The 24,946-nt window shown below is 42.0% G+C and overlaps 1 protein-coding gene across 2 annotated transcripts in view; it reads left to right on the forward strand.

Annotated features, from left to right (window-relative positions):
- SLC4A5 (solute carrier family 4 member 5) overlaps nt 1-24,946 on the forward strand; it is a 151,066-nt gene that overhangs the window by 39,343 nt on the left and 86,777 nt on the right. The window contains exons 2-6 of one of the 2 annotated variants that reach the window (XM_073791224.1): nt 320-567; nt 2,236-2,338; nt 8,923-9,109; nt 10,946-11,026; nt 16,063-16,233. In XM_073791224.1, the coding sequence (XP_073647325.1) occupies nt 9,052-9,109; nt 10,946-11,026; nt 16,063-16,233 (310 nt within the window). In that variant the 5' untranslated portion in view covers nt 320-567; nt 2,236-2,338; nt 8,923-9,051. The remainder of the gene's footprint in view (nt 1-319; nt 568-2,235; nt 2,339-8,922; nt 9,110-10,945; nt 11,027-16,062; nt 16,234-24,946) is intronic. The other variant, XM_073791225.1, reaches the window with a different exon arrangement.

Here is a 24,946-nt window from a genome sequence, read left to right on the forward strand (position 1 = left end):
TTATATATTTAGTGCTCCTATATTAGGTGCATATATTTACAAATGTTATATCCTCTGCTTGTATGGATCCCTTTATCATTATATAATGCTATTCTTTGTCTTTTATCATAGACTTTTTTTAGGGTCTACTTTGTCTGATATAAGTATTTCTACCCCAGCTCTGTTTTCATTACTGTTTGCATGGAATATCTTTTTCCATCCTCTCACTTTCAGTCTGTGTGTGTCTTTAGCTTTGAGGTGAGCCTCTTGTAGGCAGCATATAGATGGGTCTTTCTTTTTAAATCCAATCAACTACCCTACATCTTTTTTTTTTTTTCAGTACGTGGGCCTCTCACTGTTGTGGCCTCTCCTGTTGCGGAGCACAGGCTCCGGACGCGCAGATTCAGCGGCCAAGGCTCAGGGGCCCAGCCGCTCTGTGGCATGTGGGATCTTCCTGGACCGGGGCATGAACCCGTGTCCCCTGCATCGGCAGGCGTACTCTCAACCCCTGCACCACCAGGGAAGCCCTACCCTACGTCTTTTGATTGAAGCTTTTAGTCCATTGACATTTAAAGTAATTATTTATAGGTGTGTATTTATTGCCATTTTGTTACTTGTTTTCTGGTTGTTTTTGTAGTTCTTCTCCATTCTTTTCTTCTTCTTTTAGTCTTATCCCTTGTGGTTTAATGATTTTCTTTAGTGTTATGTTTATGTTCCTTTTTCTCTAGTTTTTATCTATTATACTTTTTTTCTATTATAGGGTTGTTTTTTTTTTGCGGTACGTGGGCCTCTCACTGTTGTGGCCTCTCCCATTGTGGAGCACAGACTCCGGATATGCAGGCTCAGCAGCCATGGCTCATGGGCCCAGCCACTCCATGGCATGTGGGATCTTCCCGGACCGGGGCACGAACCCATGTCCCCTGCATCGGCAGGTGGACTCTCAACCACTGTGCCACCAGGGAAGCCCTATTATAGGTTTTTGATTTGTGGTTACCATAGGGTTCATATATGTTTACCTATAACTATATCTCCTTGTTTTAAACTGGTAATCATTTCACTTTAAACACACTCTAAAAGATCTACATTTTTCTACTCCCCCACCATGTTTTGTGTTTTGGGTGTCATATTTTACATCTTCATGTCTATGCCTTAACTGTTTATTATGGTTATAGTTGATTTTTACAATTTTTGTCTTTTAACCTTCACAGTAGCTTATTTAAATGATTGATCCTCAGCCTTTACTGTATAGCTGCCTCAGCATTTACTGTATAGTTGCCTTTACCAGTGGGATTTTTCCCTTTCTGTAATTTATTTCTTGTTGTAGCCTTTTCTTTTCTACTTAGAAAAGACCCTTTAACGTTTCTTTTAAGGTCAGTTTAGTATTGATGAACTCTTTTAGTTTTTGCTTGTCTGAGAAGCTCTTTATCTTTCCTTCAATTCTGAATGATAACCTTGCTGGGTAGAGTGTCCTAGGTTGTAGGGTTTTTTTCCTTTCAGAACTTAAACTATATCATGCCACTCCCTTCTGGCCTGCAAAGTTTCTGCTGAAAATCAGCTGATAGCCTTCTGGGGTTTCTCTTGTATGTGACTCCTTTTTTTCTTGTGGCCTTTAGAAGTCTCTCTTTAAATTTTTGCCATTTTAATTATAATATGTCTTGGTGTGGGTCTCTTTGGGTTTATCTTCTTTGGGACTCTCTGTGGTTTCTGTACCTGGATATCTGTTTCCTTCCTCAGGTTCAGGAGGTTTTCAGCCATAATTTCATGAAACACATGTTCTACCTTTTTCTCTTTCTCTTCTTCTGGGACCCCTATAATGCGAATATTAGTATGCTTGATGCTGTTCCAGAGGTCCTTTAAACTATTCTCATTTTTAAAAATTTGTTTTCCTTTTTGCTCCTCTGATTGGGTGATTTCCATTATTTTATCTTCCATATCACTTTTATGTATTTTACTGTATCACCTAATCTACTATTAATTCCCTTTAGTGGCTTTTAATTTCAGTTATTGCATTCTTCAGCTCTCCCTCATTCTTTTTTATATTTTCTAGTTCTTTTTTAAATTCTCACTGTGTTCATCTATTTTTATCCCCAGTTCATTTAGCATTTTTATTCTTATTGTTTTGAACTCTTTATCAGTAAATTATTTAGCTCTGTTTCATTAGGGGTTTTTCCTGTTTTTTTTCTCTTATTCTTTCATTTGAAACATAATCTCCTGTCTTCTCATATTGTTTATCTTTCTCTGTCTTTATGAAATTAGGTGATCAGTTACTTATCCTGGCCTTGAAGGCATGTCCTTGTGTAGGAGCTCCCTGTGCAGCCTGTGTGTGCCCAGTGGTTTTGGTGGGAGAGCTGGATCTGAAGTAAGCATGGGCAGTATCTTCCCAGGGTGTGCTGGCAACCACAGCCTTTGTGGGAGGTAGGGATGGAGTTGGAGGGGCTAGAGCCAGAGTCTGGTTGAAGCCGTGGCTTATCCTATGCTCAAGCAGGAACCCTGAGGGAGTTGTTTATCCCATGTGTGGTGGCCTTCACTGAAGGCATGCCTGGGATCTGAGGGCTTGGGGCTGCACTTCTGTGCTGGTTTCATTCTTTCCCCAGTGTGCACACCTTGGTTATAGGCTGGGTTGGGGCTGGTGGGTTTGGTGCCACACCACTGGGATGGCCCTGCACCCTCTCAAGTGTGCACAGAGATGTGTGCCTCAGCAATGGTGGTCTCTGCCCTGGAGCTAGCTTCACCCCTTCCAGGTGTGCAGATCCTGAGCAGATTGCTTCTCCTCCCTTCCTACCAGATTCCATGTGGATCTTTCTTTACAACTTGGTTGTAGAAGAGCTGTTTTGCTAGTCCGCAGGTCAAGTTCAGTGAGATTCACTCTATATATAGTTGCAGGGTTTTTTTTGTTTTTTGTTTTTTGGCCACACTGTGCAGCATGCAGGATCTTAGTTCCCCGACCAGGGATCGAACCTGTGCTTCCTGCAGTGGAAGCATGGAGTCTAACCACTGGACCATCAGGGAAGTCCCTATACAGTTGTAGTTTTATTTTTCCCCCCACTGAGGAAAAATTTTAATGTAATAAAGATTCTGAAGGCAGTTCATTTGTTGGTTCATAAAGTTAGTAAATTTTTTTTTGAATTTTATTTTATGTATATTTTTATACAGCAGGTTCTTATTAGTTATCCATTTTATACATAATAGTGTATATATGTAAATCCCAATCTCCTAATTCATCACACCACCACCACCCCCTGCCACTTTTCCCCCTTGGTGTCTATACGTTTGTTCTCTACATCTGTGTCTCTATTTCTTAGTTGTAGTTTTGATGTGTTCATGGGAGGAGGTGAGCCCAGTGTCTTCCTGCCTGCCATCTTGATCTCTCACTTGGAATTGTTTTAGGTTTTTTTGTTGGTTACCTACACTCCTCTAAAATAATAATAATAATGATAATAAATCTCCTGCTAGTTATCAAAGTTAGATATCAGTCACCTACAGGTGACTATTTAACTATCATACACAACACCCATCTCCTCTTCTTTATACTTCCAATGTAGATATATCATTGCTGTTTTTAGTTAAAAATCAGTGTTTATGCTCTTATGATTATATATATACCATAATCACATTTTATTTCTTACAGTTTTAATTTTCCCTGGTGTTTCTAATTGCTTTCTTTTTCTTTGCACTTTCTTTTTTTTTCATTTTTAAATTTTACTTATTTATTTTTTGGCTGCTTTGGGTCTTCATTGCTGTGCGCAGGCTTTCTATAGTTGCAGCGAGTGGGGGCTACTCTTTGTGCGGTGTGTGGGCTTCTCATTGTGGTGGCTTCTCTTGTTGTGGAGCACAGGCTCTAGGCATGTGGGCTTCAGTAGTTGTGGCATGTGGGCTCAGTAGTGTGGCTCGCAGGCTCTAGAGTGCAGGCTCAGTAGTTGTGGCACACAGGCTTAGTTGCTCTGTGGCATGTGGGATCTTCCCAGACCAGGGATCAAACCTGTGTCCCCTGCATTGGCAGGTGGCTTCTTAACCACTGCGCCACCAGGGAAGTTCCCCTTTGCACTTTCTGTCTTTGTCACTTCCTTAAGTTGTTTCAAGTTCTCAAGGAGTGTATTAAGTCTCTTGAATTTCATCTTTTCCTTGGTGGTTCTTTCTGAAACCTCATTTTTAGCTATTTTGAGGACTGACTGCTCCCTAGGGCTATATCACAGCTGTTGTCCAGGGACCTTCCTTCATTACCCTTCTGTTTCAACCCCTCTCTCCTGGATCCCATTGTCTTCCCCTTCTTTGTTAATGGAGGTAATATCTATTATACATACATAACTTCCTAAGAAGATATGAGAGAGAAGTGAAATTATTTTTTGCATATCCTAAACTGTCTTCTACCCTCTCTCTTGACTGGTGGTTTGGCTGAATAGAGAATGCTAGGCTGGAAACTATTCTCCCACAGAATTTTGAAGGCATTGGTCTGGCATCTTCTCTTGTCTAAGTTCCTAAAGAGCAGTCTTCTGATAGTCTGATTTTTATTCATTTATAGGTGACCTGTTCCTGTTTCCTTAAAAGTTTTTAGGATTTTTCTTTTCTTCACACTTAATATTCTAAAATTTCATACTGACATATCAAAGTGTGAGGATTTTTCTTCCCAATCATTCTTTGTGTAGAGTACTCAGTTGGCCCATTTTATTTGAGACTACTATGTCATAGTGCTGGGGAATAATCTTATTTATTTAAAAAATTAAAATTTTAATAATAAAATATTTCAAACCTGTAGAATGATAGTTATATTTCATTGTCCAGAATTAGCAGATGTTAACATTTTATCATATTTGCTTCATATCTATATCTATCAAAGATACAGCTGAAACATCACCATTAAACCTTACCTGTCCCCAGAAGTAACCTGAAGTTAGTGTGTCTCATTCCCCTGCATGATTTTATGCTTCTATTACTTATAAATGTAGCAATAAATAACATTGGCAGTGTTTTGTGCGTTTTAAAGTTTTATATAAATAATGTCATTTTGTTTGTATCTTTTTACAACTTGCTTTTTTTATTCATTATGTTACTGAGATTTCTACAGGTGACACATAGAGATCTAGTTCATTCATTTAAACTCCCTATAGCTTTCCATTATGTATCAGTTAGGAAGACCTTCAGCTAAAAGTAACATAAAACTTGGCTAGTAGTTTAAATATACTAGGTAGATTTTTTCCTTTCACATAACAGGAAGATCAAAGATAAACAGTCTAGAGCTCAGTGATTTTATCAGGAGCCCAAGTTTATTCTAGCCTTCTGCTTTGTCCTTAGCCTGTGGCTTTGGTTTTCATACCTGTCACATCATTGTTGCAAGATGACTGCTTCATCTAGAAGTCTCATGCCTAGAGTCTGTGCAGGAAAAAAGTGAAGGTAAAGAGCAAAACATGCATTCTAACTGTGTCTGTCACTTCTTATTAGGAAGATAAAAGTTTTCCTGGAAACTCTACCCAGTAGACTTCCATTAAATCTCATTGGCTCGGTAGGTAGGGTCACATGACTACTCCTAGGATCATTTACTGGCCAAGGCCCATAAGATTACAATGAATGGTTTAGACAGGTCACAATTTATGTCTGGGGTTGGGGAAGGTATGTATGGCAATCAAGGGCCCTGTGTCCCTATCTGAGCAAAATGGGGTTCTATAAACAGGCAAGGAGAGGAAGGAACGAACGTTGGAAAGTGTAGCAGACACTTCTAGATGAGCACCCAGTGCCCATTCTCCCTGTTTTCCTTACTAGCAGAACCCAATCTTATTTTCCCAGAGTCTTTTAATTCAGGTGTGGTTTTGAGTAACAGAAAAGTTAACTATAAATTTAGTGGTTTAATTTTTCACCATAAAAAGAAGTCCAAATGTGGGCTGTCCAGTGCTAGTAGAGTGGTTCACTGAAGATGTTAAGGACACAGGCTCCTTCGTCCCCTGTATCCATAGTTAGCATATGGCCTTCACTCCCATGATGAAAAGATGGCTGCTGCACTTCCAGGCATCATGTTCCAGGCTCTAGATATAAGGATGAAATATAATTTGCCAGATATAATACGGTTTACCAGATAAAATACAGTTTGCCCAGTTAAATTTGAATTTCAGATGAACAGTGAATAGTTTTTTAGTATAAGTATATCTCAAATAGTGCACGGGGGGACTTCCCTGGTGGTGTGGTGGTTAAGAATCTGCATGCCAATGCAGGGGACACGGGTTCGAGCCCTGGTCAGGGAAGATCCCACATGCCACAGAGCAACTAAGCCCATGTGCCACAACTACTGAAGCCCTCGCGCCTAGAGCCCGTGCTCCACGACAAGAGAAGCCACCGCAATGAGAAGCCTGCTCACTGCAACGAAGAGTAGCCCCCGACTGCCACAACTAGAGAAAGCCTGCATGCAGCAACAAAGACCCAATGCAGCCAAAAATAAATAAATTAATAAAAACATAGAGCATAGGGTATACTTATACTAAAAATTATTTATTGTGTATGTGAAGTTCATATTTAACCTGGAGAAACTGTATTTTTGTTTGCTAAATCTAGCAACCCTATTCAGGGAGGGAGGGAGAAGAAGGAAAAATGAAGGGGGTTTCTTTGGGAGAGGCTTTATCCAGGAAGGGAATCTTTCTCCAGGTTCTTTCACCTACATCTCTTTAGAGAGGGATTGCTGAAGGGCATCTGGGGGAAATGATTATTTTCAGTTGGCCTCATTGCTGCCCTGAACAAAATAAGAACAGAAGAGGAGACAGACATCAGGCAGGTAGCTAGCAGTGTCCTCCACATGGGCCTCCATGCACACAGCCCCACCTTGTTTCCCCATCATCCCCAAATCGTTATATCCAGTGGAGACATTCAAAATATTTCACAACCAATATGGCGCCAACACCAACCAATCAGAATGAATACCCAACTGTTAAGAATGGATACCAGCCACAAACAGAAGCCATACTGGTGCATATTGGAAAACCAACTTTACTTATATCATAATTTTTGATAAAATTAACGTTTATTTTTATTCATTATGACTGTATAAATTTTGCTCACAGCTGACTTGCATAGTGTACCATGATTACTTTTCCTTTCTACAATTCTTTATTCTTGGTAGAATCTCGGTACCCTCTCGAAATAGTCAAATTCATCCAGATAATTGATCAGTTCTAGGTTCTCCTTGGAGACATCCTGTCCAGAGTGTGATCTAAGATGCACCTGTTGCTCCCTGGACTGCGGCATAGCTCCCCTCCTAGGACCTACCTGTGCCAATCTTTTGTGGTGAATCCCATTTCCCAGATGCCATATTCCTTTCTTTGATGTTCCTTCATCTTGCTTCAATCACTTCCTGAGAAAATTTTTGAGACATTTCATGCCTGAAAATGCCCTTATTCTACTCTCACATTTGATTGATAGCTTAGTTAGGACTGAAATTCTAGGTTGGAAATAATTTTTCCTCAGTTTTGAAGGCATGAATCCCTTGTCTTATAGCTTCCACTGTGGCTATTCAGAAATCAATGCCAGTTTTCATGGTGGATTCTCTGTAGGTGAATTATATTCTTATTCTGGAAGCTTTTAAGGTCTTCTCTTTATATGTAATATTCTAAAACTTCATGATGATGTGAGTTGGAGTGGATTTTTTGTATGTATGTATGTATGTACATATGTATTTTTGGCTGTGTTGGGTCTTCTTTATTGCTGCACATGGGCTTTCTCTAGTTGCGGAGAGCGGGGGCTACTCTATTGCAGTGCATGGGCTTATTGTGGTGGCTTCTCTTTGTTGCAGAGCACAGGCTCTAGGCGCGTGGACTTCAGTAGTTGTGTCTCACGGGCTCTAGAGCACAGGCTCAGTAGTTGTGGCTCACAGGCTTAGTTGCTCCATGGCATGTGGGATCTTCCCCGACCAGGGCTCCAACCTGTGTCCCCTGCATTGGCAGGAGGATTCTTAACCACTGAGCCACCAGGGAAGTCCTGGAGTGGATTTTTTTTTAAAAAAGTATTTTTCTGAGCTCTCAGCAGCCCCTTTCAATCAAGAGAGTCAAATCCTTCAGTTCTGGGAAGTGTTCTTATGTCATTTTCTTAATAATTTCCTCTATGGGACTTCCCTGGTGGCGCAGTGGTTGAGAGTCCACCTGCCGATGCAGGGGACACGGGTTCGTGCCCTGGTCCGGGAAGATCCCACATGCTGCAGAGCCGCTGGGCCCGTGAGCCATGGCCGCTGAGCCTGCGCGTCCGGAGCCTGTGCTCCGCAACAGGAGAGGCCACAACAGTGAGAGGCCCGTGTACCGCAAAAAAAAAAAAGTAGTAATAATAATAACTTCCTCCCTACCATTTTTCCTGATTTCTCTTTCAGAAACTCCTACTACTTTGATTTTGGAACCCCTGGATTGATCCCCTGATTTCCTTGTCTTTTTCCTAAAATTTTTCTTTGTATTTGTGCTCTATTATCTGGTGTATTTTTTCAACTTCATCTTCCAACTCTTGTATTGAAAGTTTTCTTGTAACATCTCTTTAATTTCCAAGAGTTCTATCTTATTCTTTAAAAGTTCCAGGTTTATAGCATTCTGCTTTTCTTTTTGTCATGGATACAATTTTTTTTTCTAGTCCACCTGAAGATGTTAATTATATGGTTTTCAAGTGGTTCTTTGGCTGCCTGCAGTGCTCCTGTTTTCTTGGACTTTGTCTTTTCCTGTTTGTTTTGGTCTGTGTCATTCTGGTGATTCTGCTGGCCATCATAATTTGGAGTGGAGCTGCTAAACAGCTGTTTGACAGCCTGGACTTCTTGAATGATAGACTCAAGGTGGGCAATTGGGTGGAGTCCTAACTATTTTGTTAAAGATCTCCAAAATGTCAGAATCTTTAAGTCCTCCAGTCTCCTACCTGGAGTGTGTAAGCTTCATTACTGTTCTAGGAGAGGGCTGAGTGGTTCACTATTTTTAATTAAATCCTTTTTTCCCCCAGTGAAATGACATCTTCTTGCTCTCAACTATCCAAGGACCATCTGAGTTAACTCTTCCATCTTCTGGGATAGGGGAGCCATTCTAGGAGACTGAACCTAGGAGCGAGATCTGAGGGTTTAACTTAGTCCTTATGAAGATTTTCAACCAACTCTCCTGTTTTCGGCCCCATCCTCTATCCTGGTGTTCAGGTGAAACGACTACCTCCAACTCCCCTTTCTCTACTTTTGAGAACAATTTTGTATAAGTTAGAGACTATATATACTTGAAGGTTCAGATAAAACATTTTAAAAAAACCCTCTATGCTTCTGGTGTTTATTTTTCTTTTCATTACAGAAAATTTTCAAACTTAATAAAAATAGAAAAAATAATATGATGATTCTTTTGTCCCTACAAAGCACCTTCAATAATTATCAATATATGACTGGTTGTGATGCTTTTCCCGTAACCATTTCAGTTATTGGTTAATTTGGAGTTTCTAATTTTTTTAAGTTATTTGATCATTTCTATTACTTTTCTAATCAACTATCTGTTTATTAGCCTTGTGACTAAGAGCTATAGTTCCAGAAACAGGCAGTCTGGGTTTGAATTGCTGTTCCCCCCTTTGAGCAGTCAATTATGCCTTCTGTGCCTCAGTTTCCTCATCTGTAAAATGGAACAACAATGTTACTTATAGTGAAGATTCAAGTAAGTCATACCTGCAGAGCAGAGCATTTAAAATAATGCCTGGCACATTGCAACAGTAGCTGTTATTATTATCTAAGTTAAAACATATTGGCGTGAAGTTTTTCATGGCATTCACTTATAATTTTAAAATTCTCTACTATATTTTTAGTTACATCCCTTTTTCATTCCAAATGTTGTTTACATATGAATATTCTCTTTTCTTATTGATTAGTCTTGCATGGTTTGCCTATTTTAATAATCTTTTCAAATAATTGCCTTTAGATTTATTAACCATCTCTATGCTCAGTTGTTTTCTATTTCATTATTTGTTGCTTTCATCTTTTATATTTATGTTCTTCTACCTTCTTTTCTCTCTCATTTTTTTCTAGGTTCTTTAGTTAACTGCTTATCACATTTATTTTCCTTCTACTTTCCTCTCTCCCTCCCTCTTTCTTTCCTTTCTCCCTTTTTTCTCAAAGTATATTGTAACCCACAAGTTTCAAGTTGTAATTCAAGTCTAAATATGTAATAAGTTCCATTGTGATTTCCTGTTAAGCCCATCATTAGAAATTATTTTTCTAATGATATATGTATATATATATATATGTTTCCAAGTATATGTATATATAATATATTTATTATACACATATATATAAATATGTATTTATATATTTATTTATATATATAGTCATTCCTTTGTATCTGTGGGTGATTTGTTCCAGGACTGCCCACTCCATACCAAAATCTGTGATGCTTAAGTCCCTTATATGAAGTGGCATAGTATTTGTGTATAAACCAATGTACCTCTTCCTGTATGCTTTAAATCATCTCTAGATTACTTATAATACCTAACAATGTAAATACAATGTACAAAGTTGTAAATACAATGTAATGTTATGTAAATGGTTGCTGGTGTGTGGCAGATTCAAGTTTTTCTTTTTGGAACTTTCTGGAATATTTTTAAAAAATATTTTTCATTCATGGTTGGTGGAATTCGTGGATGCAGAACCCACAGATAATCTGTATAGTTTTGGGTTTTTTTGTTTTTAGTTTTTTTACTGTAGAAGTATGATACAGATTCTTTAAAATTTACTAAGGCTTTCCTGAGACCTAGTATATGTGCTCTCTTTGTAAATGTTCCATTTGTACTTGAAAAAGAAATGTGTTCTCTTATATATATATATCTCCCCAACATATATATATTTGAGCTTCCTCAATTTGTTTATATGTTCTTTTGTCTTAATTTTTTTCATCTGCACTAAGGTCTTCTGCTATGAGTATGAATTTGACCATTTCTCCTTGAAATTTTACCTTTTTGTGTCATATACATTTTGAGGCTGTGTTCATCTTTTACTTTATAGTTATGAAGGTGGAGGAGGAAAAGGCTGGGGTAGGGAAGCTGGACCCCCCTAACTACAGGAGGCGATGTCAGGATCAGGAAGGTAAGTTCACCTTGAGAACTTGATGCAAATTCTTGGAGGGTCTGGGAATTCCTTGGATATCCTTATAACAGCCCTTCCAGCTGGGAAAACTAGAGAGTTGGTCCCTTTCCCTGACCCACCCACAGTGTCTCCCCTAGATCAGGTGGGACCAGCCTTAACCATGTCTTAAAGGGACCACGTGGTCAGGTTGGAGGCAGGTAACTGGTACTAGGATTACGGCATAGCTTCGCCAACACAAAATTAAACTCACTTATTTTACAAGCTCTACAAATCATACTAAATGCCAAATATCAACTTTTTATAGATTCTAAAAATGGCAGCTCAGGTAAAACCAGTGAAAGAGGATATTGAGTGGGGATATTTTTGTTGCTCCAGAATTGCTCACTCAGAGACCCTAAGTATCCTACATTCTACAGAAAAGCAGCCACAGAGTTTATGAAGAGACACTACCCCAGCCCTTTTGGAGGGAGACAGTAATCTTCCTGTCCAGCTGGATGCTTCCTGAGCTGAGGAACGTGTAGAGTCACTCTGGGCTGTTGATGAAGAAGAATGCAGTGAGGAGCTGGCACTGTCCTGAGCCAAACTACAAGATGTTCACAGTGAGAAGAGAGGTCCTGCAGAGCAAAGAAACAAGCTGGGGGTGGGCTAGTGATTCCCTACAGTTTACCAGCTAAACAGCCACACTCTGACGGTTATAGTGGAGAAAATGAGACAAGTTAGATCCATGGCAGAAAGAAAATATTCCCCTGACAACCATCCCCTGATTTTTTTTTTAAAAAAGGGTGCTCTTTGTTTGTATAACCCCTCACAATTCTGAAAATCATGTTCCCATTCACCATTCCATTCTATCTTCTCAAGAACCATGCCTAGCCAGTAGAGAAAGAATTTTTATTCCTGCACTATCAGTGAGAACACTGAGTCCCAAAGAGGCAGATGTGCATGGCCATACAGCAGGTGAAGAACAAGCCAGGGAGCACCCAGGGCAGCTAACTCTTGGTAGAGGCCTTTCTGATACATCTGCTGCCTCTCATTTCCATTCCTGGCCTCAAGGGTGGAGAATAGGAGCTCATCATTGAAAGAACCAAATATGCTAAACCTTTAGAGTAGAACTACTTGTCTCTAAATATTTGTGACCATGGCTTACCTCAGATTACAGTTTGCTCAGGCTCAGTGTAGGAGAGAGAAAGAAGGAGATGCACCAGCCATTCTGATACTGGTTCACTAGGAAGTGAGGCTGCGCTTCATAAAGGTATCTACCTCAAATTTCTCATTACACCCACGAGAAATTGAGGGTCCAGAAGAGCAAGCAGTAGGATAAGGTGGGGGTGAGCTGGGGTTCTAAAGAGATTTGGACACTGATATCCATGTAACCTTACTCTCCAGTGCCTAGTAATGCACCAGCCAGCGTAGACTAACACAGAATCTGCTCACCAGAGTGGGCATTCAACATGTCTCTAAAAGGCCTAGACATGCTTCTTCAAGGTTCAGCTTCATGTGGTTTCAGTGTGATATGTGCAGTCAGTGATGCCCAGGCATCTAGTATGTCAGCTTCAGGAGTTTGAGCCAACAGGCAGCCCTCTCCTCCAAGGGAAAATAACAAACAAACAAACAAAAACAAAACAACCCCCCCCCAAAAAAAACCCCTCACAAAGTTAGTATAGATCTTGGTGTAAGAACACAAAGTCCAATTTCCCACTCTGCCACAGACTTTCAAATTTTAGCTGCTATTCTTGGGCTTCAGAAATAGTCATAATGTTCAATAGCTGTTGACCAGCCCTAGGGAAAATTTTTACCACAAATCAGTCAATGTGATACACCACATTAATGAAATGAAGAATAAAAATTATATGATCATCTCAATAGATGCAGGAAAAGCATTTGACAAAATTCAACATCCATTCATGATTAAAAAAAAAACACTCAACAAACTGGCTATAGAGGGAATGTTCCTCAATATAATAAAGGCCATATATGACAAGCCCATAGCTAACATCATATTCAATGATGAAAAGCTGAAAGCTCTTCTCTAAGATCAGGAACAGAACAAAGGTGCCCACTCTTGCCACTTTTATTCAAAATAGTACTGGAAGTCCTAGCCAGAGCAATTAGGCAAGAAAAAGAAATAAAAGGCAAGAAGAAGAAATTTTTAAATTGGAAAGGGAAAAGTAAAACTGTCTCTATTTGCAGATGGCATGATAGTATAAATAGAAAATGATAAAAATTCCACCAAAAAATGATTAGAATTTAAGAAATTATTTTAAATTAAAATTTCAGGATAAAAATCAATATACAAAAATCAGTTGCATTTCTATACACTAACAATGAACTTTCAGAAAGAGAAATTAAGAGAATAATTCCATTTACAATTGTATCAAGAAGAATAAAATACCTAGAAAAAAATTTAACCGAGGAGATAAAAGATCTGTGCACTGAAAACTGTAAGACACTGATGGAAGAAATTGAAGACAACACAAATGCATGGAAAGATATTCCATGTTCATGGACTGGAAGAATTAATATTCTTAAGATGTCCATATTAGCCAAAACAATCTACAGACTCAATGGAATCTCAATCAAAATTTCAATGATGTTTTTTTCACAGAAATATAAAAAACAATCCAGAAATTCATATGAAGCCACAAAGAACCCTGAATAACCAAAGCAATCTTGAGAAAGAAGAACACAGCTTGAAGATCACACTTCCTGATTTCAAACTATATTACAAACTACTGTATTCAAAACAGTATGGTATTGGCATAAAAACAGACATATAGATCAATGGAACAGAATAGAGAGCCCAGAAATAAATCCACACATATATAGTCAATTAATTTATAACAAAGGAGCCAAAATATACAATGGGGAAAGGATAGTGTCTTCAATAAATGATATTGGGAAAACTTGACAGCCACATGGAAAAGAATGAAACTGGACCCCTATCTTACACCATACAGAAAAATCAACTCAAAATGGATTGAACACTTGAACTTAGGACCTGAAACCATGAAACTCTTAGAAGAAAACATAAGGGGTAAGCTCCTTGACATCAGTCTTGGCAATTATTTTTTTTAATTTGACATCAAAAGCAAAGGCAACAAAATAAAAAACAAAGCTAAACTACATCAAGCTACAAAGCTTCTGCACAGCAAAGGAAATTATCAACAAAATGAAAAGGTAACCTACAGAATGGGAGAAAATATTTGCAAATCACATATCCGATAAGAGGTTAATACCCAAAATATATAAAGAATTCATACAATTCAATAGAAAAACAAAACAGAAATACAATTTAAAAATGGAAGAAAAACTGAATAGAAATTTTCCCAAAGAAAACATACAAATGGCTAACAGGTACTTGAATATGTGCTCAACATCATTAAATCATCAGGGAAATTCAAATTAAAACCACAATGAGATATCACCTCACAACTGTTAGAATGGCTGTCATCTAAGACAAGGGATAACAAATGTTGGCAAGGATGTGGAGAAAAGGAAACCATTGTGCACTGTTGGTGGGAATGCAAATTGGTGCAGACACTGTGGAAAACAGTATGGAGATTCCTCAAAAATTAGTAACAGAACTACTGTATGATCCAGCAATTCCACTTTTGGGTATATACCCCCCAAAAATGAAATCATTATCTTGAAAATATATCTGTACTCTCATGTTCATTGCAGCATTATTTATAATAGTCAAGACATGGAAACAACCTAAGTGTCCATCAGCAGTTGAATGGTTAAAGAAAATGTGATATACATATGAATATTATTCAGCCATAAAAAAGAAAGAAATCTTGTCGTTTGCAACATGAATGGACCTTGAAGACATTATGCTAAGTGTCTTAGACAGAGAGACAAATACTGTATGATCTCACTTATACATGGAATCTAAAAATCCAAACTCATGGAAACAGGGAATAGGTTGGTGGTTACCAGAGGCTGGGGGTGGGATGTGAGGAATTGGGTGAAGGTGGTCAAAAGGCACAAACTTTCAGTTATAAGATAGATTAGTCATGGGGATGTGATGTACTGTACGGTGACTGTAGTTAACAATAGTGTATTGTATGCTTGAAAGTTGCTAAGAGACTAAATCTTGAAAGTTCTCATCACAAGAAAAAAATTTGTAACTATGTGTGGTGATGGATGTTAACTGAACTTATTGTGGTAATCATTTTGCAGATATACGTATATCAAATCATTATGTTGTACACCTTAAATTAATACAATATTATATGTCAATCACAACCCAAGTTAAAAAAATAATAGGAGAAACTTGAGGTGGCATATGGTAGGGTACATGGAACTTCATGTATTATCTGCTCAATTATTCTGTACATCTAAAATTGTGCTAAAAAGACTATTAATTATTTTTAAAATTGTTGACCAACTCAAGACAATACGGATGAGAAACTGGTGGCAGAACGTCCTTTCTGAGGTCTGAGGGAATTCTAGCTGCCTCTATGTGTACAGAGTTAGTGGGGGATTTACATAGTAGCCAGGCTTCTTAGTGGAATGCTGAATTAGGGTTCTTGGTAGCTCTAGTTCTTGAAAATTCTAGTTTACAAAACCAGCTTTGAGAAATCCTTAATAACTCACCTCTCTGATGAGTAGTAGTTCACATAGTCCTTGGTTGTTAGTAAAAATGGCCCTTGATGGAAATGCATATGGCTTTCCCATAACAATTGAAGCCGGGGTTTGGCATTTTGAACTAAATATGTGACCCACCGAGGGGCTCTCTCCTGGACCATGTGTCATGAACCATATGTGTTTATTGCTGCTCTGGACTAGCAAGAATGGGGAGATGGGAGTTCTGCTCATTCTGACAGAATTCTAACTATAGGGCCAAGGGTCTCCCTTCCAGCAACTGGGGAGTTGGTTCAGAACTGGAATTCTATCAAGCCCAGTGGCCCCGTCCAGGAATGCTTTGCCTTCTGATCTTCTTCAGTGGCCTCAGCTCTCTGTAACTGGAAAATATTAAGGAGAAATGCCAATTTTCAGTAACTCTACCTACCCTCTCTTTTATTCTGTGCCCACAGACTGCCGTTCCATCCACATTGGGCTTTCAGTTCCCAGTTACCCTCACAGGAAAAGAGACCCGAAGGGACATTTTTCAGGCCTGCAAAAGGTCCACTGGGGCTTGCGGCCAGAGAAGCCGCAGCAGGGGCTGGCCAGTGCCTGCAGCACTGTGGATCATGTCATCAGGACACGTGAGTTCTTGAGGGGACCATTCTGGGGAGCCGTCTGCTGGGTGGTCCAGATGGGGCAGGGCAGGGGGGTTCTCTGGAGAATGTGAGGAACGCCCCATGTTGCTCAGGCCTCTCAGTCCCCTCCGCTCTGCTGCCATGGCAGACCAGCCTCTCTGCTCAGGGACACCTTTAGTCAGGCTGAGCCCCTGTCCCTCTCTGGTGACTTTGAGACCTCTGCTCTGATCCATTCTGCCTTGATTTCACAGTTTAATTCTCAGAATTATTTCCTGTTTCCAAATTCCTAGGGGCCACACAGCCGTTGCCCGAAGAGCCAATAACAAACATGAGTGTCTGGCGTGAGGTGTTGTGCTCAGTAAACTGAATTCCTTATTGCATTCCCCCGACCCTTGCTCTTCACCTGAGCTTGAAGGAATGGTCTGGAATTGTCTGGGCACCCTCCTCCTCAGCTTGCAGAGTCCTGGAGGCTTTCTCCCAGGACAGCAGAGCCCCTGAGGCCTTCCTCTGCTGTTGAAGAAATCAGTTCTGGGCTGGTTAAACATCAGTCTTTTGTTCTTTCCTGTGGAAAGAAAAGTATCAATCTTAGGAGGAGTGAAAAGATTAGAGCACAACTGTGACATTTTATCCTTTTGAGCCTTCGCTGTTTCTAGGGACATGATTTCACCTGCAGCATATCCCAAATCTGCATAATAAATGGTACCTAATTGGTTTCTACTATATAGTTCCACTGTCTTGAGCAAGGCAAAATGAGTTATTTTACCATCTAAACCTTCAAAAGAATGTCAGAGGCAGTAACAACCTCTTAACATTCCTGTAGGAGACCTGACATACACGCTTGCGAAGGCCATCTGAGTCACCCCCAACCCTGCACTGCCCTGAACAACTGCTGTCATTGGCACCAAGTCTACCAAAGCCTGTGACTTTTCCAAAGTAAATGTGCCTCTGTGGGAGAAGGGTTAATTGGGAGTCCTTTGGAGGTGTCTAGTTTAAGAGATAAGCTTTGATTAAAATATGCATGTGCACACATACACACAAACATGCACACACAGGCTTATGCACACATGCATGTTCGGGGTAGACATATCAGAGACCCAAAGGAGGGCTAGCCTGGAGGGAAGGCCTGCTCCCCATGTTGGATCTGGACGCTCCCACTCACTCTCTGGGGCATTCTCCTGTCACCCCACCACATTCAGAGGTGAAGTCACCCTTTCAAAGTTGAGTCTGCTGGATCCTTCCTGAGTCAGGGAAGAGGAAAGTGGGTTAGAGCTGGTGCTCTCTTATCGAAGGGTTTGGAGGAGGTCTAACAAATGGTATTTGCTGATGCAACATGGTGCATCACAGAAGTGGTCATGAACGGTGGATTTTATGTTGTTTTGGTGGTTTCTGGTTAATGGGACACTGGTTTTCACTGGAAACCAAAGGGGAGGGAATGGAGAATACTTTGGTACGTTTGCACATTCAGTTCATTCTCTTCACAGCCTGCTACTCCCATGCATGTCACATGGCATGGCTGTGGAACAGGGGAGAGAATGGGAGGGCCTAAGAGGACAGGAAATTTCAGGCCATGTCTTTCAAGCTGGGGTAAAGTAAGAACCCCTTTTAAAGGGAAAAGTGGTTGTGGACCCATGAAAATGCATTTGTACATTTGTAGAGCCCCAGGGGGCCATAAAAATCCCAGTTTGAGAAATAATATCTTAATTAAGGTTTTATTCTGTAAAAGTATCTTACATTTTTGAATTATAACAACAGAAAAGTTTTGCCCTTATATCTAATGAAAGAAATCTTTTTAAGATTATCATCAAAATGGAAACATGAAATTAAAAAATTCTAATAGATCCCACCTACCCCTAAGAATACTTTCCAGACCACAGTTCCAGACATGCTGACTTAAGGGGGCCACAAAGCCTGCTAGCAAAGTCAACAGCCACCGCAAGTTTTCTGTAGCCCATGGGGGCTGAGCTTGTTCCGGCCATTCTCTTAGGGGTGGTAGAGGTTCACCCCTCAGTCCTTCACTTCTTTCAAACCAAACAGGGCATTGTGTGTATGATGCAAATATAAACCCTGCTCCACCACATCCCAGGGTCAGTAACAATGACCCGAGGAAGGGAAAACAAAACAGTGCCCAAGTAATTTTACTGAATCATCTAGATAATTGCCTGAATCTGCCACTTTTCTTTGCTGTAGGACAACTGACCACATGTGTTTTCCCTCTCTGAGTGTCCTGTCTATTCTATGAATCCATTCAGACAGCCCAGGCAGGTGGTCTAGCTGGCCACAAAGTCCAAGTGGGACCTACCTCTACAGAAGAGGGGAATCATGCAGAACGGAGGGCGTGGGTGCTGGCCAGGCAGGTGGCTAGACATAGCTAGGCCTGAGAGTAAAGCAGGCTGTGCAGATGAAGGATTGACAGGTGACTCCTTTAGTTTCTGCCTCACAAAACAATGACAAGAATTTGTACCATGAAATGGTATTTCATTGTAATTTTGTTAACTAAATGTATACTGTTAATAAAAAGGAGATATTATTACCCTCATCTTCAGATTGGGAAATCAAGGTTTGAAGAGATGTAGTGTGATACAGCGGTAATCAGTGAAACTAGAATTTGAACACAAGGTCTGTAGACTCTAAAACCTGTGTGTGTCCCTTCCACTACACTACTATCCTTTGTAAGTTATCGCTGGTCAGTCACCATGTTGGATATGGGCTGAGAATTGTATCCTTTTAAGCAGCCAAATTGCCTTATGATGACGGGGATAGGTAGGTAGTAGTTACACCATGATATGATACGCCATAGCAGTTGGATTACCACCCCGTCTTCCAATATGGATATAATTTAGGAAGTCAGTACTTAGCAGCCAATCAATTTTGACTCCAGCAGAGCATAGGCAGGGAATAGAACCATCAAGCTGTGGTGAGAATCAGCAAGTACCATGCTTCCTTCCCTGGAAAGAATGCATTTTCTGGCTCTGAGAACCTCTTGAGAGCTCTTACAAGCAAGAGGGTAAAAAGCAGCTGTAGAAATATGGCTGCCCTTTGGCATCTCTTGGCTGGTGTTAAGAACCGGAGCCAAGATCTAAGAGGAACAAGACCGGCCAAGCTCAACCTGGTGTGTAGGCACTAGGGTCTCAGCGCCTTCATCTGCAGAGTGAAAGATTGTTGTAGGGTGACCAACTGTTTCAGTTTAACTGGGATGGAGGGCTTTCCCAGGACATGGGACATAGGACTGTCAGTGCTAAAACCGGTCAGTCCGAAGCAAACTGGGATGTTGGTCACACTAAGTTGTGAGCTCCTAGATGAAATATAAACAGACATGAAGTATTTCGCATGGTGCACAGTGCATGACAGGCACTTGACATATGTTACTTCAACTGATCTTTGTTAACCCAATTTAAAAGCACTCCTTGGGCTGCCCTGGTGGCGCAGTGGTTAAGACTCTGCCTGCCAATGCAGGGGACACAGGTTTGAGCCCTGGTCCGGGAAGATCCCACATGCCGCAGAGCAACTAAGCCCGTGCACCACAACTACTGAGCCTGCGCTCTAGAGCCCACGAGCCACAACTACTGAGCCCACGCACCACATCTACTGAAGCCTGCGTGCCTAGAGCCTGTGCTCTGCAACAAGAGAAGCCACCACAATGAGAAGCCTGCGTACCGCAATGAAGAGTAGCCCCCACTCGCCGCAACTAGAGAAAGCCTGTGTGCAGCAACGAAGACCCAACACAAGCAAAAATAATAAATAAATAAAAATAAATAAATAAAAAATAAAAGCACTCCTTTACGAGTGGACATCTGGTTTGGCTGCCGTCACTGGTACTGAGAAGCTTATGAGATCCTTCTGGTGGGAGGGGTGTGAAAAAGTATTAAGGTCTTCTTCTACTTGCCAAGTATTGAACAACTCTAGGGTCACTAAAAGATCAAAACCACCCCAAGATGAGCAGTAAGGGAGAGGAAGGCTATTTTTTGGCCAGGTGTTTGAGCCTCATATGGTTCCAAAGGCTTTAGATTTCATGGGGTCTTTCTTTCCCATTTCTTTTTATTTATTTATTTGTTTGTTTGTTTGTTTATGGCTGCATTGGGTTTTCGCTGCTGCACACTGTCTTTCTCTAGTTGCAGCGAGCGGGGGCTACTCTTCGTTGCAGTGTGCGGACTTCTCATTGCAGTGGCTTCTCTTGTTGCGGAGCACAGGCTCTAGGCACGCGGGCTTCAGTAGTTGTGGCGCATGGGCTTAGTTGCTCCGCGGCATGTGGGATCTTCCCGGACCAGGGCTCAAACCCGTGTCCCCTGCATTGGCAGGTGGATTCTTAACCACTGTGCCACCAGGGAAGTCCCTCTTTCCCATTTCTGATGAGGAAGGAGCAAGCGTTGGGACAGAAGACAAATTTACCTCTAAATCATCTGCTCCACTAAGGAGCTCCTGAGACAGGCTGTGTTTGCAACATAGGAGCAAAGACAATTGGATTTCTTTTAGAGTTCGAAGCTTTAAAATGAGGTGGTTTCCTCTGTCTACTTTACCAACTTGTTTCTGAGAAGGAGTGGTAAAGAGAGGAGCAGAGACAAAGGGGAACAGGAGGGACGAAAGGGGAAAGAGTATAGTCCTAGGCCTTTTAGGCATGCCCCACCTCGGTGTGTGTGTAGTGGGGGGAGGTTGGGCAGACAGGAAGGCAAATTCAAAATTCCTGAAGGAAGCCTGTATTTGCTCTTCTCTCTCTTCTTGCCCTTGACATCTTAAAACCTGGATTTCCTGGAATTATCAACATAGCATTCAAACAAACAAAAGCACAAACAAACAAAAACCCCTATTGGAAGGGAATCCTGAGTTAGTGACCTTAAGACCTAAGGGGAAATTAGGGTTGAAAGCTCAGTTTGCAAGTGAACCAATGAAAGTTCTAATAAATACAAAGTTATTATAACCCATATATGTTACCTGGATTTACCTTATTCCTTGAGAGTTAGTGTCCTTACCTCTGCCTAAATTTCTGTGAATTTCCAGCGACTTCCAGTCTCAGTATCACTGTAGCTCCAAGTCCTGCCTGCTGGGCTTACAGTCTCACTGTGTCTCACCTCCTGTACCTGTTCTCTGCCCTCACCTCCAGCTCCAGCTCAGGCATGGGATTCAGTCCTCCTTTGGTCTCCCCCAGATTGGTCACATACCACATACAAGTGAGCAGCAGACTTTCTTGAAGTTCAGAACCATGGAGCAGTTTTACCTTGCAGAGATACACAATTTTTTTTTTAATATGTTTTTTTTTAGTGTTTATTTTATTTTTACTTGTTGACAGTTTTGCTTTATTTATTTATTTATGGCTGTGTTGGGTCTTCGTTTCTGTGCGAGGGCTTTCTCTAGTTGTGGCAAGTGGGGGCCACTCTTCATCGCGGTGCGCGGGCCTCTCACTATCGCGGCCTCTCTTGCTGCAGAGCACAGGCTCCAGATGCGCAGGCTCAGTAGTTGTGGCTCACGGGCCCAGTTGCTCCGCGGCATGTGGGATCTTCCCAGACCAGGGCTTGAACCCGTGTCCCCTGCATTGGCAGGCAGATTCTCAACCACTGCGCCACCAGGGAAGCCCGGGATACACAATTTTTAAAGTGAGATACTAGATATCCCCTTTCTTTAAAATCCCCTGGTCACAGGAAATTTCCTATTGGCCACTTTTCTCTGCAGTTTCAGCTTCCTACCATATTGGCAACTCCCACCTCACCCCCACTCCCCCTCGCCAGTTCCGTCACATCTCCTGCTTCTCAGTTTTCAGCCACCCCCCAGCTTCTCCTCTCCCTCCCAACACATACACTCACTCCCCTCCCTTTCAGTCACATCAATTTCCCTCTGCCCACCTTAGCTCAACACCCATTTTTGCACAGCTAAAGACACACAGTGTGTTGAACTAAACACAAAGACCATCACCTCTAAGTCTAGCCCTTTAGTTAGATTTAACATTCTTTTATAACATTTACACTTGCAGGGTTTTTTTAAAATTTATTTATTTATTTATTTATTTTTGGCTGTGTTGGGTCTTCGTTTCTGTGCAAGGGCTGTCTCCAGTTGCAGAGAGCGGGGGACGCTCTTCATCGCGGTACGTGGGCCTCTCACTATCGCGGCCTCTCTTGTTGCGGAGCACATACTCCAGACGCGCAGGCTCAGTAGTTGTGGCTCACGGGCCTAGTTGCTTCGCGGCATGTGGGATCCTCCCAGACCAGGGCTTGAACCCGTGTCCCCTGCTTTGGCAGGCAAATTCTCAACCACTGAGCCACCAGGGAAGCCCTCCACTTGCAGTTTTTGAGAAGGTATACAGAAGAAAACCTCCCTATCCTAGAATTTCATATAATGGAGACTCATGATTAATATGGTAATTTGATCACAAGTATCAGAAACCTACTTGAGCTGTCTTGAACAAGGAGGGAGTGAGGGGGTGGGGGGAGAGAGAGTTAGTTTATGCTGTAAGAGCAAAGGAATTTCTCACAGTCCCAAAAGAACAAGCAACCAGGCTCAGCAGGAGGATGAGCACCCTCTCTGGGACTCATGGCCTTCCCCCTGCTTCTCCTGTAAGTCTGCTTTATTCCTCTCTCTCTGTAGCCTTTTCTGCCTCTCTGTGCCGTCAGCTTCCATTTTACATGCGCCTTCTCTCAGAAACCGTCAGGAAACGCCCAGCTATCTCAGAAACCGAATTCAGAATTTCCAGGCTTGAGTCAGGTGTCTGATTAACTGCTCCTGGTCCAATTAACCATGGCGAAGGGGCACAGGTCAAGCATTCCACAAACACGGCTACCCGAGAGTCATCCTTTGGGTGGGGGACTGTATGGGCTGGCAGACAACCCCAAAGCTACTGACGACAGGATGGATTCCCATAAACACTGCACGTCTGCAGATTCTCTCCTCTTCCTTCCCAGAGATCATATTTTGAGTTTATGGACTGCTGTCTAGAAAAAAAACCTTACTGACCGTGAAACTATGACTTGGAGTCTTCCAGTCCCCTCTTGAAGACCACCTCAGATGACTGCAAGCATGACTTTGGAGCCCTCAGTTTCTGTCTCTCCCACTCCGCAGTACTCGGGGGCCTTGAGCTTGGCTCCCTACCCAGCTCCATTTCCTTGTTGCTGCTGAGGCTAGCCCCAGCTGCTATACTCATGAGTTAAGCAGTGAAATTCACCTAGCAAATATTTAGAGTGTCCATGCTGTGAGCTGAGAGAGAGCACCTCTGAAAAGACTCAGAGCTGAGGACCCTGGGTCCAAGTCCTCACGCTGACTTCCTGGTGGTGCTAAATGCCTCCTAGCTCTTCTAGGAGTTGAAGACTTGCAGGTTGCAGTCCACACGGTGATTTTGTGCTTTGCTCAACTAATGACTGGACAGGTGCCCCCCTCCCTGCCCCCAGTAAAAGCACGATTCTGTTTGCTTCTTTTCGTGTGTTTCCTGAAGCTTGCTCCTGCAGAGGTTAGGTTTCTCCCAGAAACTGCTGGCTGAGTCCATACCTCCAGTTGGGTCATCGCTATGTGATTCTTGTTGTGAGCTATCAAGGGGCTATTATCTGTGGCCTTTCTCATTTGCAGATTAACTTGCATGAAGGGCCCGCAGTGCATTAGAGATGCGCTGATACCCTGATGCAGGAACCCAGCTCATAGAGCTAGGCTTCTGTGGGCCCGAGGGAAGGGAGTGGCCTCAGGGTGGAGTGGGAGGGGTAGAACAGGTATTTAGAAGCTGAAAAGGATTGAGCCCTTGGAATGTTTAAAAGGGCCGTTATTAGGGAGGAAAGTGTCAGACCTGTTGGCGACATCAATCTTAGTGATATTTACTGGGTAACTATGGCAAGCACTGTGCCAACCATGTCACATATATCATCTCATTTAATGGCCACCACAATCCAGTAAAGCAGGTGTGATTATTCCCACTTTATAGATGGAGAAACTAAGGCTAAGATTGCTTAATGCCTTGCCAAAATCCCACTGCTAGTAATTACCAGAGTCGGGAGTTGAACCTATGTCTGGGCTCTTAAAGCACCACACGAGTAAAGAGAATCTTCTGGCGTCCTTGGTGATCTCTCTCTGGGTGTTCCTCTGGGATTTTGAGGTCACCCACAGCCCCTGACTCGGTGTAGCGTGCAGGGTCTGCCCCGTGGCGCTCAGGAAGAAATGGGCCGACTTCAGCCTCAGTGCAGTATGAACTGTAGAGCCTGGGACCTTTAGAGGGGCCCATCTGCTCACTGCCCTGCCCTGCTAAGGAGCCCACCAAAGCAGGAAGTCCTTGGCGGGGGCATTTGCTTGGGGCCCCGCACCTAAAAACACAGCCCTGACCCTCTGCTGCTATGTTCTCAGCTTTAAAGTGGGCACACTTGATCCTTGAGCCGCAGGCATGAAGACATGGTAAGGGAGCGCAGGGCAGTGCAGGGTGAGGGCGTCAGCAGACTGCTGTCCTAACCTGGGGCCTGGTGGGGCCTTCTGTGCTGTAAACTAGGTCTCAGATTTCTCATCCTCTCATCCATCGCTAAGCTCTCTCCCAGCTCTGAGACTTAGTGAATTCAGGGTTCAGAGCTCCTTGGAGCCACAGCCACTCATGACCTCTAATCAACCTTGGCACATTGTAAGTATTCAGTAAGCACTTGTTGAACCAAACCCAGGAGATTAGGAATTTCTTAGCAGAGCAAAATAATTCCCGAGGAGGGTTCACCACACACCCTGAAGTGACCAGTTCCCACTGTCCATGGGCTCTCAGAAAATACCCACTGAGTGA

Source organism: Tursiops truncatus, chromosome 14 (genome assembly GCF_011762595.2).
Source record: "Tursiops truncatus isolate mTurTru1 chromosome 14, mTurTru1.mat.Y, whole genome shotgun sequence".
NCBI classification, from domain to species: Eukaryota; Metazoa; Chordata; class Mammalia; order Artiodactyla; family Delphinidae; genus Tursiops; species Tursiops truncatus.